This window comes from Trichechus manatus, unplaced genomic scaffold (genome assembly GCF_000243295.1).
Source record: "Trichechus manatus latirostris isolate Lorelei unplaced genomic scaffold, TriManLat1.0 scaffold00008, whole genome shotgun sequence".
Lineage (NCBI taxonomy): Eukaryota > Metazoa > Chordata > Mammalia > Sirenia > Trichechidae > Trichechus > Trichechus manatus.
In genome coordinates this window covers 31,928,023-31,944,014 of record NW_004443944.1, presented here as the reverse complement: position 1 = coordinate 31,944,014, position 15,992 = coordinate 31,928,023, and the positions used below count along the sequence as shown (strand labels likewise).

Here is a 15,992-nt window from a genome sequence, read left to right as displayed (position 1 = left end):
GTCACAGTATGGGGAGAGCAATTAGGGTCACATAACAATGTATGTATAAATTTTTGTATGGGAGACTAACTTGAAATGTAAACTTCATTAAAACTACAATAAAAAAAATTAAAAAAAAAAAAAAAAAGCCTCCATTTTGGAAGGACCTTTTTGGCCAGGCTGGACTAAATCTTTTATATACATCATCTATTTCATCTTTCGGCAGCTTATATTGTCATGAGGAAATGGTCTCCAGTTGTTACACAACTTGCTGAAGGTCTGTTATAAGTGGTAAGCCAGGAGCTGAACTCAGATCTGACTCCAAAACTTCAACTCTTGACTACTAGACTCTTCTTCCCCTTCCCAGAATTAAAAACAAAAGATTCCAGCCTATGTTGTTGTTGTTAGGTGCCACTGATTCAGCTCCAACTCTCAGCGATCTTACATATAACAGAATGAAAAGTTGCCTGATCTTGTACCATCCTCACAATAGTTGCTATGCTTGAGCCCACTGTTGCAGCCACCGTGTCAATCCATCTCAGTGAGGGTGTCCCTCTTTTTCACTGACCCTCACCTTTACCAAGCATGATGTCCTTCTCCAGCGACTGGTCCCTCCTGATGACACGTACAAAGTAAGCAAGATAAAGTTTCGCCATCCTTGTTTCGAAGGAGCATTCTGGCTGTACTTCCTCCAAGACGGATTTGTTCATTCTTCTGGCAGTCCATGGTATATTCAATATTCTTCACCAACACAATTCGAATATGTCAATTCTTCTTCGAGCTTCTTTCATATGCAAATGAGGCAACTGAAAACACCACAGCTTGAGTTAGGTGCACCTTAGTCATCAAAGTGACATCTTTGCTTTTTAACACTTTAAAGAGGTCTTTTGCAGCAGATTTTACCCAGTGCAATACATCGTTTGATTTCTTGACTACTTGCTGCCATGGTCATTGATTGTTGGTCAAGAAGAATGAAATCCTTGACAACTTCAATTTCTTCACCACTTATCATGATGTTTTTTACTGGTCCCATCGTAAGGATTTTTGTTTTCTTTAGGTCAAAATTTACTAAACCAATTTCTTATAATGGGACATTTGGCACAATTTCAATATTTCAGTCTTTATAAATAATGCCATAATGAACATCTTCTCACTTAAGGAAATTTCCGGCTGTTTCCTTAGGACACATTCCTAGACAGAATTATTGGTTCAAAGGGATGGACTTATTATAGCCAAATTGCTTTCCAGGAAGATTATACTAATTTGCCAGCTTTGAAGAAAAAAAAAAAATCTTTGCCAGCTTGACAGGTAAAAAGCGCTGACTTGTTTTATGCTCTTTACTTTGATTGCTGGTGAACTTTCAGCTTTTTAAATTTGCATTTCTCTTTTTGTAAGCCATCCATACTCTTTATCCATTTTTTTTTTTTGGTAGGTTGTTTACAATTTTTTCTAAATTTATGAAGGTTTTGGATATTAATGTTAAGGGTATTATCCCTTTGTCAAACTTACTGTAAACATTTTCCTGAGTTTGTCATTTGTGTTTTAAATTTTGCATGTGGCGCCTTTTTTCTTTTTTGATGCAAGGAAGTTTTCGATCTTTTTTACGGGTTTGGTATGAGTTAGGGTGATTTGTCTTGGGCCACAGGAAGTCTTGGCATGGGCAGCACAATGGCTGCACAATGTCACCAGGGACCCCCTTCTTTCCTCTTTCTGCTCTGCCGCACCTAGCAGATCGCCTTTGTGCTCACAGTTGTTGCCTCATGGTCGCAAGATGGCTCTCAGCTCAGTGAAACCCTGCTGGGCGGTGAGCAAGTGCCTAGGAGGCAGGTGTGAGGTTTGGATGTGCTAAGATGTAGCGCCACCTTCAGTCAGTACTTGTGGGCATGGGGATTCACTCCTTCAACTGGCATCCATGATTGCCACGAGCGTGCTGGCACAAGGTTAAATGGTCCACGGAGTTGCCTCAAGGACCAGCTCTCAGAGCAGACAGGAAGCAGGGAACACGTGGACACGCTGGGACGTGTCTCAGAAGCTTGTGTAGGCCTCAGCATGGACCGTCTGGCATGCCTCCCTGAGACCATGGACCATCTGTGGGAAGGTCTGTGTCTGAGTCATCTCTTAACAGATTGTGCCTGGCACACAGGGAAGAAGGCTAACGTTTACTGAGCACCTATTAGGTACCAGGTACTGATAGCTCTAAATGGATTTTCACCGAGCAAAACCGTGAGGAAAGGCAGTGTGAGGAAGTAGTTAAGAGCTTGGGCCTGAGTTCAAATCCCAGTTCACTACTTAGTGTAAGATTTGGGGAAATTACTTAACCTCCCTGAGCCTCAGTTTCCTTTTCTATAAAACGTGGTATTAATAGTGCCCACATACCATTTGTATGAAGATGCAAAGAGTTAAATCCACATTCAGCACCTAAAGCAACCCATGGCTTGTGGTAAGCCCTCCATCGGTGTTAGCTGTTGTTATGAAGCCTTACATTCCCTCCATAAGGTAGGCATCATGATTCTGTTTTACAGATGAGAAACTGATGCTTGAAGAGGTAAATAACCTGCTTTAGGGCCATGGATGCCACCCATGGTTGCACAGTCCCTGATGTCCCCTCCCCACACCAGGTAGTGGGAATCCAACGACAGACATCCAACGAACACTCCACTTCCCTTCCAGGTTGCATCAACGATCGGAAAACACAACTGAGGCAGCTGTTCCACTCCCTTCAAGGCCAGAAGAAAGCTTCCAGCTAATCCCCAGCCGCCGGGAGGAAAGGGAACCTGGGAGGCGCCACACTAGTCCTCTCCCTACTCCCAGCGTTAGCAGAGCCACACCGCATGGCATTTGCCTCCCTCCCTCCCTCCAGCCTGGCAGTAGCTCTGCTGGCTCAGCGAGCCGCTGCTTGCCATTTGGACTGGATCTCCCCTTTCCCACACACCCCTCCTCCCCAGGCATCTCTGCACCAGCAGCCAGCCAATCCCCGGGGCTGGATGGGCTTTAACCTTGACAGATTGGCGTGGCATTCTGGCTCACAGGGGACAAATGATGCAAGTCCTGCTATTCCAGAGAGACTGCATCTAATAAATGAGCACAAGCCTCCCATGGAGAGTCACTGGGCACCAGCCTTGCTCAGGGGTGCTATTGGTGCACTTCACCCTGTTACCTGCCTGTCTATTTCTGAGTTTGTGACTCTTGGTAGGAATCGTGGCATCGTGTCAAGACGGGAACCACCCCTCCGCAGGTGGTTTCTAAGAGCAGTATGTGTCCTCAAAGGACCGAAAGAGGTAGATGCGAGCCTGCTATTCGTTCATTTAGCAAGTATTTATTGAGCCCTCAATGAGCACAAAAGCCGCACATTCACGTTAGGACCTCAGACTGCGGAAGGCAGAAGGGAGCTGTAAGTGGGGCTGGCCCTGGCAGGCCTCGCTCTCAGAGGCAGAGGAGGGCATCCTTGCCATCCCATCCATGTGCAGCAAGTTAGAGGCAGCCCCACTCGTCCATTCCTGGTGCAGGACTCCACAAGGCCTTCCTGACTAAAAAGCAGATACCGAGGTTGATAGTAGCACCCACTCTGGGCTCCATCCTGGGAACAAGCAGGAAAAAACGGGCAAAAGGGGAGGCAGAAGGAAGGAAATGTGTCTGCCCCACAGATAGCCATGGTGAACCAGGAAGCAGAGAGATCCCTGTCCTTCACTCAGAACCACCTGGGAGTCTCCTTGTTTTATTCTGATTCCATTACACACGTGCTTGACCGTGTCTCTCTCCCTGAGAGGAATGCTGGAATGAAGCTCTCGTTCTTCCCCCTACCCTTCCCGGAGCCCGTGTGAACAGCAGGCCATTGTTGAGAACTGCCTGTTGCAGTCATTCTCACACCCCCACCCACCCACTGGTGGCTGCCGGGGCCTGTCAAAGGGTCTTGTGTCCACCCAGTCCGGCAGTCAGGCCCGGGAGACACTGCAGGCTGAGGTTCCCACCTGCCTTCCAGAGCCGCCAAGTGCTAGAGAGAAAAGCTTCATACAGGAGCCATGGCCAGACTCCAGATGCCTGCCCCCTCACAGGGCAGATCCTGTCCTTGCAGGCTTCAAGGCTGAGGGTCCTGGGTCCTCCATGACCCCAAGGGGGAATGCTGGTTTTAAGTCCCCCATCTTGGTTCTTGAGCTTCATCCTTTTAAGATGACCTTGACAGCTTTAAGCTCATCCTGGCTAAGGGGGTTCAGGTTAAAACCCTTCAGCTCCGGCTTGCCTAAGGGGAGAAGACAATCCATCAGCAAGTCAGGCCTCCCGCTGTCGAGCTTACTGCTGGCTCGAGCCAGGCCCATGAAGGGGCTTACACTGCATCGCTGCTGCCAAACACTCGGCCTTGAGGTCTGACAGGATGAGCCTCAGATCCTGCAATGCACTGGATGACGTATATCAGCACCCACTCCTGGGTCACCATGAACCTGCAAAGTCATGTCTATGCTGCCCAGAAAGCTCTGGAATTTTTGCCAGACCTGCGACCCATCTAGAGTGCTTGGGTTTAGCCAGAAATTCAGCCCTGACTTCTCCCCTAACTCAGGACTTTTGCGCTCTCTCAGTCAGAGCTGTCCCAATCCCCACACTGCCTCTGTCCCCACACCATGCCCTGGTATGTACTGGGAGATTACCCAGGCAGTTCCTGGTGCCCGGAAAAGCAGCTGTGACAGTAATCAGACCCCACAAACCTCCCTGTCCATCCTCATCTCTTGGCAGCCTTAGCCAACCACTGCCCACACCTCCAGTGCCACACACATGCTGCTCAGGCCACTGCCCAGCTCTGAGGGGTTTCCCACCCCTGCCCTTCAAAGTCCATGCTGATGGTTCTTTGCCCCTCCTGGTTTCCAGCCCCCCACTCCCCACCCCCAGGCCAATACCTTGGGCCTCAAAGAGGCGGTTGACCTTCAGTTTAAGTTGTTTCCGGAGTTTCTCTATTTCGCTATCCAGATGAGCCTGATCTGGAAAGACGAGGTAGGGAAGCAGAGGATGAGGTTATACTACAGACAGACTGACTCAAAGGGGTCAGGGATGCCAGGTTTCTCCCACCCCCTTGCGCTTTTAGCATTTGGGAAGCAAAAGGAAATCTCAGCGACAAGCTGAGGCAGGAACTAAAGGCCAGAGAAGGGATGTGACCTGTCCAACACCACTGCGTTCAGGTCATGGCTGGGCATACCAGTCTCCTGACTCCCAGCTCAATGGCCTTTTTTCATTATGCAAATCCCTTGGGGTGGTCAGTGAATGGGGAAGGCAATATCAGGACTTTAGATGATCCTCCCATAGTGGATGTACAGAAAATTCACTTTTAAGAACAAAATCAAGCACCTATAGACCTGGCTCACCCTAAGAAATGGTTGGCAAATGGTTGCTGAAGAGTTTCAAAAACCCAAGTTTGTCAAGGTGATAGGTTTTTAGAAAAAACTTAACACACGACCTAATTCAAGCCTAATGCTCAAGCTTCATCTCAATAGCCACAGTGGAAAGAGAAAAAGTTATCATGAATGTTACAGACCATGCATTAGGAGAAGGGGAAGCATGATGATAGAGACAGCTCTCAAAGCCATGACTGAGGTCACCCAACAACTCTGCCTGCTGAACTTCCACCTGCTCATGAGGGACATTCTGACTTTCAGTATGGCTTCTCCACATTCATTCTAACAGGACAAGCCCTGACCAGCCAAGCCTTCTGGTCTGGGCAGTGGTTCTACTTCTCATGTAAATGAGTGGTCCCAGTCTCTCATGCACTTGTTTAGCCCCGGAACCCCTCTGGGCATGGTGACAAGACCACCCTTGCGAGCCAGCGGAGGACCAGATCCTCAACCCTGTGAAGCAACCCCTCTGGAAGCACAACCCAAACAGCCTCCAGCCAACCACCCAAGTACAAGGGCAACTCTTAATTTTATAACCACAATGTTAGAGTGAGTTTTTCAACAGAACAGCTGGAAACCTCTCCTCCAGGCTGGATCTTCTGCTAGAATTTTAGTTTCAAAGGTATGGAGACACCGTCTTCTTGGACTGAGGCAACCTTGCTGATCCTCTTGACCCATTTGTTTTCAAGGAGGGGGAGGAGAAAATACACTTAATTTGCCCTTTTCCCAGCCAAAGACGCATTCACAGCCCAACTCTTTGCCTTCATGCTTCTCCAAAGAGCTTCTAGGATCGTAGTTGGGCAGCTTTGAGTAACATATATTGAGTGCCCAGGCTGTGGCAGTCCCTAGAGGTTCACTCCACCCAAGTCTCCATTTTCAACCCAGCCTCTACTGCAGGGGATGTGTAAACTAAAAGCTCACTCTCCCAGGTCTCCTTGCAGCTATGGGTGGCCATGTGGCTTAAGTCTGGCTAATGAGAGGTCAGTTTAAGTCTCTTGGAGGAGAGGGATGCTCTTAGTTCCAAACTAGAAGGCAAGGCCACACCTGGAAAAAGCCTTTTGCCTGCCCTCCGGCCTAACACATGGACACGAGGCCTACAGTGATGACCCAATAACCATGAGAATACACTGAAGTGGCACCCTGGGCAACTGTGCCAGGCCTGGACTGCCACCTCCAGAAAACTTCCTATGTAAGAAAAACAGAACTCAATTCCTTAAGTCTTAAGTTGTTGGGTTTTCTGTTATTTGCAGCTCAAATCATTCCTCACTGATAAACGTGCACTATGCTGGGCACACAATACTGTTTTATCTCAACCTCACAACTCTGTTATGGGAATGCATTCCCTTCTAGAGCTGAGGCAGTAACTCACGGTGGCAGAGCAGGGTCTGAACACCTGTTAACTGGATGACTGTGTAACAGAGCTGCCTCTCACCCAGCTGCCAAGAGCTTGTCTCTTCAGTTCCAGGCTAAGGCTGAGGGGGGCGGGAGGCAGTTGTGTCCCTGACCAATCCTCCGGATGCCTTACCTTTCTCAATCATTTCTTTCGTCTGAGGGTGAGGCATCTTGATAAACATGCTCCCGAAGCAAACCATCACATCTTCTGAAATGGCAAACGGTCATTCCTTCACTAAATATTTTCTGAGTACGTACTATCTGCCAGACATTGTTTTAGATGCTGAGAACACAGCAGAACAAGACAAAGTTCCTGCCCTCATGGAGCTTACATTAAAGTGGAGGACAGAGAATAAACATGTAAAGACATGATGGCTCAGACCCTGAGAAGTGCTGTAGAGAAAAGTTAAGCAGAGTAAAAGGGATAGGGGATGCCAGTGCAGGGGAGGGACTTGTTACTTATACCAGGTGGTCTGAGAAGGCCTCACTGTATGTGACACTTGGGTTGATCAGAAGGAAGTGAGGGTATCTTCCCCTGCAGACACCTGGGGGAACAGTGAGCAGGCAGAGGAACCAGGAACAGCACATATGTAGTGTGCTTGCGGTGTTAGGAACAGTGAGGAGACCAACACTGCTGGAGTCAATGAATTAAGGGGAAAGTAGAAATGATGTTGGCGAGTTCATGGGGGGCTGGACTGTGGGGAGCCTTGCAGAACTTTTTTCTCTGGAGAAATGAGAAACAACTGGAAGGTTTTATGCTTTCCACTGAACTTTAAACAGAACTCAAGCTTCTTTCCCTGGTCCCCACAGCCCTTCATTATGGCCTGGCCTCTGCCTATCGCATGCCCTCCCTTCTTGCTTACTCTGCCATAGTCACCTGGCCCCATCTAAATAGTCCCCATCCCCTCTTCCTGGATATTCTCGACACCTACACCTGCTTTATGTCCAATTCCATTTTTAGCCTTCTCAAAATTCTCAATTATGTATTTTATGCTGTTTTATTTATCTGCTAGAGTAGAAGGGCAGAAGCCATGTCGTTTTTATACTCCCTAGCACCTTCCTCAGGGTGTGTCATCACCAATGAGCCAGGAGCTAACAGCCTGTCACTGAAGTAGGCAGCTGAAATCCTGAGCTACATTTCTCACCCATTCCCACAGGCTATCTTAATTCCCTATGAGGCTGACAGTCATACACCTGTGGCCTCCTGCCTGGTCTCCACCAGGGACAAGGTGAGGGCTTCAGAAGGAAAACCGAACAGGCTTCTGGGGCCACAGTAGGAAATCTCAACTTACCAGAGACACTGAGATCCCTCTGCAGGGCCCTCAGGGCCTCCCGGTTCTGATTCCGTTTGGTGTCCAGGTCTACAATCTGAAAAGCAAAGGGACAGGTGGGACCTCAGCTACCTCTTGCCCCAACTGGCCACCTTCCAAAAGACCAAGGGCTAGGAAGATAGCAAGACACCATTCCTAAGTTTCTTTCAACATCCTGCTTGAACTGGACTGTGAATGTGTTTCTTCTCCTACTCACCTCACCTTCCAGGTTCTTACACACAATGTTTTGTGCAGGTATTGTCCCCCAGAGAAGGTGCTAGAAAATGTTTGCAGACTAAATGGCTCATTTTTCTTATCCAGTGGAGTACTAGTTCTATAGGGCCTATCAGAATTGCCAGAGGAGCATGTTAAAAATGCAAATTCCCAAACCTCTCTCCTAGACACTGTGACTGAGCAGACATAAGAATTTCTAGTTTTGGACAAGTTCCTCCGGCTGATTTTGACTTAGTATCACAAGAAACTCAAAATACTAGACTGGAACAGCAGTGGTGAGGGCAGTGAAAGGGTGGTAACAACCTAATAGCAACTAGGGAAGTGAGGGGGCAGTACAGTGTACAGCTGGAGAGTGCCGGCTCTGGAACCCAAACACCTGGGCTTGAATACTGCCATCTCCTAATAGCTGTGTGACTTCACCTGTTTTCCCCTCTAAAAAATGGGGACAAGAACAGTACATACCTCCTAGGCTACAGAGCCAGGAATGAAATGAGGTAGCACAGTGCCTGACACACGATAACCTTAATTGCTATTATTATTATCACCCACCACACGTTGATGCAGTTTTTAACTTAATAAACTCTTTCCCAAGCCACCTCTTAGTAAATGCCCCACCAACCACCCACTCATTTTAAATGGAGATGAGACAGAGTCATAAGTCTTTTTTTTTTTTTTTAAATGAAAATACACACAGCAAAACTTGCCCCCGTTCCAGTATCTAGATATAATGATCAGTGACACTGGTTACATTTTTCACATTGTGTCACAGTTCTTGTTATTTCTGTGCTAGCTGTTTCCTTTCCATTTACTATAAGTCATTCTTGACTCCTCCCCATCCCTCAGCTCTATATGTAACCATCATCATGTCCTACTGAGTCAGTCCATCTCCAAAATATATTTCTGCCCCATTCACTTCTCTCCATGGCTCTGATCCAAACTCCTGGCTAGCCTGGACCATGGCAATGGCCCTTCATCATCTCTCTGCCTCCACCATTGCCCCCTATATCTATGCTCCACACAGCAACCAGAGGAATTCTTCTAAAACCAAAATCCAATTACTTCCTCCTCCATGAAGGCCCTTCAACGACTTGGCATTTAAATAAGCAGACCCAAATTCCCTATGCAGGTCTACAAGGACCTCCGTGGCCAGGCCCCCCTCCTCCCAATCACAACGCCTCTCAGGTCTCTTTTCTGTAACTCTTCTCTCAGGACCTTGACAGCTGCGGTGCACCCATCAACGAGGGGACCCAGGAAATACACTTTTAAAAAGGTGATTCCGGGAAACCGCCTGGAATGGGTAATGTATTGGGATCCGGCGGGATGGAGAGAGGGAACGCCTAACACAGTTACTGTCGTTGGGTGCCGTCGAGTCGGTTGCGACTCATTGCGACCTAACGTACAACAGAACGAAACATTACTCAGTAAATACCCGCCGAATGAGTGACGCGCAAGCGCCGTGCTAAGCGTTTGACCCACATTATCTCACAACCGCCCTCTAAGTCTGTCGTCTCGGAGCTATCAAACCATCAGCCCAGGTCAACACACTGAACATCTGTGCGGAGCCAGATTCCAGACCCCGCACTTCCCCTACTGCCTCGCGCCAGGCCCCAACCGCCGGTCCCGGAGCGGCGGAAGCGCCTCACACCTGCCGCTTGTTCGACAACACCTCCTCGGCGAGCTCCTCCACCTCCACCAGGTACCGTAGCACCCGCTGTGCCTCCGGTGACAGCATAGCGCCTGCTACCTCCCGCTCGGCCGCTACGCACCTCCCGCTCTGCTGAGGCCGTGCCCGCGCACGCGCAGCTTTCACAGGGCTGCCGGCGCGCAGGCGCAAATAAAGGAAGTGCGGTGCGCAGGCTTGTACGCACGGACGACAGCCGGACTCGGGGGTGGGGCCTAGCGTTGGGGGCGTGGTTGGAGCGCCCCCTGCCGGTCTAGAGAGCCCATCCATAGCTCTGCCTAACTCACCTCCTTCCAGCTTCTGATATTTCTTTAGCATCTATTGTGTGCCAGGCAGTTTTAAGTGCTGAGGATTCAGCAGTGAACAAAACAAAGTTCCTACCCTCATGGAACTTTATCCTAGTGGGAAACGCCAACAATTAATGACAAAACAAATAGTTATATACTATGGCAGGTAGGGAGTCCCTGGGTGGTACAAATGATTAACCTGCTCAGCTGCTAACTGAAAGGTTGGAGGTTCGAGTCCACCCAGAGGCGGGTGCCTTGGAAGAAGGACCTGGCGATCTAATTCCAAAACATCAGCCACTGAAAACACTATGAAGCACAGTTCTACTCCGACACACACGGGGTAGCCATGAGTCAGAACTGACTCCACGGCAACTGTTTTTTGTTGTTGTTGTTTTGTATTTTGTTTTGATTTGATTTTTAGTGGTTGATGGCAAGTAGTGATAAGAGCTTTGTAGAAACAGAAATCATTCTTTGCCTGTTTGAGGAACTCCACGGAGGCCTATGTGGCAGTGTGCTTATACTTAACGTCTGACACCTTCAGTTTCCAGGGTATAAAATGAGAATGAACAAAAAAATGTCTGTAGGACAGGAAGGAGGAAGGAATCATTTTTAATTCAGTTCAACCAGTGTTCACTGAGCCCCTGCATTGGGCCAAATGCCTGGAGGAGCTGATCTAACTAAACCCAAGGAAGGGGTTGGGGAACTATGGGCAGTGAGCAAAGAAGTTCTATGAGTACTGGAAAGGGAATTGATATAGGCTGTAGGATTTGGGAGAACTTTCCAGAGGAGGTGGACAGATGGGAAGTAGCTGCCCATTGGAACCGGAGGGTTCCCTAGAAATCTTCATGTCCAGCTCTCTCATTGTATAGCTGGAAAACTGAGGCTCAGAGAGAGGTGAGGTCTTTGAAAAATCAACAGCAGCCCTGATACTAGCTCACCGACCACCTGCTGCCCAAATTCCAGCTATTTATTTTCCCTTTTTGACCCCTTGTAACTAAGCCCTTTCACATCCCTTGCCTTACTTGAACCCCACAGCAACCTTTGTACAGATGGGATTATTATTGCCCCATTTTACAGCTGAAGACTGAGGCCAGGAGAAGGGTAATGTCTTGTCACACAACAAGTCAGGAGCAAAAGCAGGTCTGAATGGCTCAGTTCTCCGTACCGAAACTGCCTCTGGACCCTGGAAAAACCCTTCCCCAAAGTGTGCTGCAGCAGTACACCCTCTTTGCCTGGCCTTTGGCTGCCTTCAATGGCCAGAGACAGAGCAAGCTTCCCTGCAGCTGCCTGGTGTGGGGAGGGAGAGAGATTTGTTAAGGAACCCAGGATGTTTTGTGTAAACACGTTCTGGTTCAGAAATACAGACACAACACAGGCCCTGCGAAGGAAAGGGAGAAATAGGGCTCACAAGGCATCCCTGGGACCTGGACCCCAGGACTGGGTCTCCCCACCTTGGAGTCCAACAAGGGTGGAACCAGGCTGACCCTGGACCCCTGCCAGCTGGGCCTGGAGTGGGAGGGGTTGAGGGAGGCTCCTACGCTGGCTGCTTCTTGGCTGTGACTGATCCTTAGAGGGTACCCCAGGCTCCTAGAAGGGTTGGAGAGAGGTGTCATATCCAAGACTTCCAGATGGTCAGAGCTGGAAGGACTCTTGAAGATCAGTTATATTTCAGAACCATTTATTTCACAAGTATTTATTGATTTCCAGAGAAAGAGAGGATGGCTGCTGGCCGGGGTGGGGGGGAGGGGGGAGGGGGGAGCAATGGTCGGATCCTCAGGGCCTTTGCACACCCTCCTCCATCAGCCTGGATTAGTTTCCTCCCATACCTTTGAACCTACACAACTGCTACATATCCCCCACTTCTCAGATGGTATCACCCCTCCCAAGGGCCGAGGGCCCCTCTGGGCCCCCACAGCTTCCTGGGCTCCCCCCATCTCTGCACTTACCATGACATCTTTTTTCTCTAACCATCTCCCTCTCCAGACATGAGCTCTGCAGGGGAGGGACCTTGTCTGTCTTGTTCATGGCTGTATCTCCAGAGCCTGTGACTGTCTTGGCACACGGTAGGTGCTCAGTAAATGTTTGTAGAATGAATGAATGAACTCAACATGAGGCAGAACTTTCTAAAATCTGAAGTATCTAAAGATGAACAGAACTATCTCAAGGGTAATCAGCTCCCCCATCTCGAGAGGTGTGTAAGTCGAGGGTGGGGCCATGTGGTCAGAACGTTGCAGAGGGGAGTTGGCCACTGGGTGCGGTGATCCCTAAGCCTTTTCTAACCAGAAAAACTCTACCTGACCACACTGGGGCATGCCCGCATCCCTGGCCACCCCGCCGGCCCCAAAGAGGTGCAACTGCTAGGGCTTTAGTGTTTCCGGACTGGAGACAACAAAAGTGATGCTCCCCCACCCACCTTGGGTCCCTTTTTACCATTTCTGTACACCCCCCTCCACCGTATGCATTCAATGAGCAGCACTTACATGGCTCCTTGGGGAGGACTGTCCTCAGGCTAATGGAGCCTAGTGGGGGGACTTTGCCCTACTCCCAAACTGTTCACTATCATTGTAGGGGTATGGAAGCCCATCCTCCTTGCGGAGCGGGTGGTGTCAGGCCGGAGCTGCCCTCCACACGACCCCTGATCTCCCAGCCCTGCCCGGCTTCCTCGCCTCCCTTGCTCTGCCTTCCCCACTCCTTCACTGGCCCAGACTCTCACTCCAGAAAAAACACGCTCCTCAAGGAGGCCCACGAGGCCCTACCTGACCTGACCTGCCCCTCCCCATCACCTCTCTGAGTCATCTCCCGCCTCCTTGCTGTTCCTCAAACAAGCCAGGCACGGTCCCACCGGAGGACATTGCCATCGCTGCTCCCTCTGCCTGAGCTTTCCTCTGATATCTCCGTGGGCCCCTCCCCGACCTCCTTGCTCAAATGTCACCTTCCCAGTGAGGCCCACTCTGACCACCCTATGTAAAAATGCAGCCCTGATCCCACCCAGCACATATGATCCCCTCCTCTGCTCTGCTTTTTCTTTTTTCCATAGCCTTTGTCACCTTCAGGCTCAGCCACCACCTGTCTGTCAGTGGAGGCTTGCGTGTTTCTATGATGCTGTCTTAGTTTCTTAGTGCTGCTGTAACAGAAATACCACAGGTAGGTAGTTTTAAAGAACAGAAATTTATTTTCTCACAGTTCAGGAGGCCAGAAGTCTGAATCCAGGGCACTGGCTCTAGGCGAAGGCTTTCTCTCTCTGTCGGCTCTGGGGAAAGAGCTGTTTCAGCTTCTGTAGACCTGCCATTCCTTGATTCCTTGGTGATGTCCACATGGCATGTATCTCCCCCTCTGTTTGTGCTTGCTTCTGTTTGCCTAATCTGCTGTTTTCATATCTCAGAAGTGAGTAGGTCTAAGATACGCCCTACACCTATGTGGTCTCATTCACATAACAAAGAAAACTCTATTCCCAAATGGGATTACATCCACAGGTATAGGAATTAGGATTCCAACACGTATTTTGGGGAGACATAATTCAATCCATAACAGATGCTAAACAAGTCCCAGTGGAGCTTCCAGACTAAATGGACTAGGAAAAAAGGCCTGGAGATCTACTTTCAAAAATCAGCCAGTGAAAACCCTAGAGATCACAATGATCCAATCCAAAACTGATCATGGGCATGAACTGGGCAGGGCAGGACTGGGCAGCATTTCACTCCATTGCTCCATTGTATGTGGGGTTGCCATGAGTCGGGAGCCGACTTGACAGCCGCCAACAACAACATACTATATAATTTACTTACTTCCTATGTTTATCGTTAAAGCCCCTCGACTAGAAAGGGAACCCCCCAAAAAACAAACCAAACCCGTTTCCGTCAAGCCGATTCCGGCTCATAGCGACCCTATGAGGGCAAAAACCTTTGTCTCATTTGTTCACTGATGTATCCCAAATGCCTAGAGCAGTGCCTGGCCTGTAGTCGGTGCTCAATAAACTTTTTTAAATGAATGAATGAGCAAGACAGCCAGAATTCTAACCAAGGCAGTTTATTCCTGAGGCCAGGCTCTTGACCCCTATGCTGGAGGTGGAAGTGGGAGTGGCAGATCATGCCAGGCCTTGTCAGCTAAGGTGAGGGGATTGGATTTGGTTCCCAGATCAGTGAGAAGCTACTGGAGGGTTCTGAGCAAGCACAGAACATGACTGGGTTTACTTTACTAAAGGCTCCCCTGTCTGTGACTGTTGTTGACAGGTGTTGTTGAGTCAGCCCCCAACTCGTGTACAACAGGATCGGACCATTGTGCTCCATAGGGTTTTCACTGGCTGATTTTTGGAAGTAGGTCGCCAGGCCTTTCTTCTGAGGTGACTCTGGGTAGACTTGAACTGCTAATATTTCGGTTTGCAGCCGAGTGCATTAATCATTTGCACCACTCAGGGAGTCCCTGGGCTGTGATTGTAGGATGGGCTAAAAGGGGCAAGTGTAGCACAGTGCTCTAGTTATGTGAGTATGGGGCAATGACGGAGCCTTGGAGAGATGACGCGGCTGCAGCTGCTCAGGGCTAAGACAGTGTGGAGAGAAGCTAGCTCCCTACCCGATTCTCCAGGCAGCCTGGGTGGTTGTCCCACGGCTTTGGCCTGTGAGTAGTCCAGGCCATACCTCCCAAGTGCTGACAATGTGCCCCTGTACAGCAGATCGGCTGTTTGCTAGCCTGGGTGGTCTCCAGCTTCTCCCTCGCCTCCTTTGTACCCAATATGCTTGGCAGGTGGAGAAAAGGCCTCCATGCCCTCTCCTCCCCCGATCCAGAGAATAATCCCTTACATTCATGCAATTTTCCTCTCGCCCTCACTTCATCCTCCCACCTCCCCGGGTAAGGGAGAAATCAGATTCCCATTGGGCAGATGAGGACATCGAGGCCTGGAAAGGTCACGCAGCCAGATGGGGACACCAGGTGGGGACATGCTTCCCAACTCCCCACGCCTTGATGGGCCCGTGGCTTCACTTGAAAAATCTTGTGACCTCAAAGAGAGGGCAAGCCTGGAACATTCCAGGCCTCCCTGATCGGTCTTTAATACTACCTTTAATACTAAATTCATTCATGTCAAATTCCACAAACAGATTCTTCTTATTGAAAACGAAAACATCACAGAGAAGACTAAAGCTCCTTTATGACAGTCCACCCCCGACCCTAGTTCCCTCCAGAGTCCCAATCTGGGTGTGCCTTTTCAGAACCATGATATTCATTTAAAGACGTAGCTACAAACCCAGAGAAAATGGTGCAAATGGTTTGCGCTCCACTGCTACCTAAAGATTGGTAGTTCGAACCTACCCAGCAACACCTCGGAAGAAAAACCTGGCGATCTGCTTCCATAAAGATTACAGCCAAGAAAACCCTATGGAGCAATTCTACTCTGTAACACATGGGTTTGCTATGAGTCAGAATCAACTCAACAGCAGTGGGTTTGGTTTTTATCTTGTGTGCGGCAGGGTAGGAAGCTGGGATGGAGGGCATTGTACACAAGTGTATTCTTTTGCAGCTTGTTTTCTCTTGGGCATCTCTGGTTGATATATTTAGCTGTCTTTCCTATTTTCTAACAGCTGCAAAATATTCTATAGTGCATAAGCACAATAGTTCGTTTATCTAGTTTTCTAAATTAAATTTTACGTTTTTATCTAGTTTGCTAAATTAAATTTTGCATTTATTTTTCATGTACTACAGTAGAGACAGTTGAGTGAATCCCACCTTTCAGCTCTTAGCA

At 49.0% G+C, this 15,992-nt stretch overlaps 2 protein-coding genes across 3 annotated transcripts in view; one reads left to right on the top strand and one right to left on the bottom strand.

The window, feature by feature from the left end:
- Positions 1-2,726, top strand: part of TTLL9 (tubulin tyrosine ligase like 9) — a 52,895-nt gene extending 50,169 nt beyond the window's left edge. Inside the window, exon 15 of the mRNA XM_004370592.1 lies at positions 2,650-2,726. Coding sequence (XP_004370649.1) covers positions 2,650-2,726 — 77 coding nt within the window. The remainder of the gene's footprint in view (positions 1-2,649) is intronic.
- Positions 2,727-3,270: 544 nt separating this feature from the next.
- Positions 3,271-10,082, bottom strand: PDRG1 (p53 and DNA damage regulated 1). 2 transcript variants are annotated; one of them, XM_004370463.2, is made up of 5 exons: positions 9,936-10,082; positions 8,039-8,114; positions 6,880-6,954; positions 4,866-4,946; positions 3,271-4,216 (listed from the first exon to the last, which is right to left on the bottom strand). In XM_004370463.2, exons 1-5 carry the CDS (start codon positions 10,020-10,022, stop codon positions 4,134-4,136), a joined length of 402 nt encoding a protein of 133 aa, XP_004370520.1. In that variant the 5' UTR covers positions 10,023-10,082; the 3' UTR covers positions 3,271-4,133. The 2 variants fall into 2 exon arrangements, with proteins under 2 accessions (XP_004370520.1, XP_023581181.1); XM_023725413.1 differs by lacking the exon at positions 6,880-6,954.
- Positions 10,083-15,992: the final 5,910 nt, after the last annotated feature.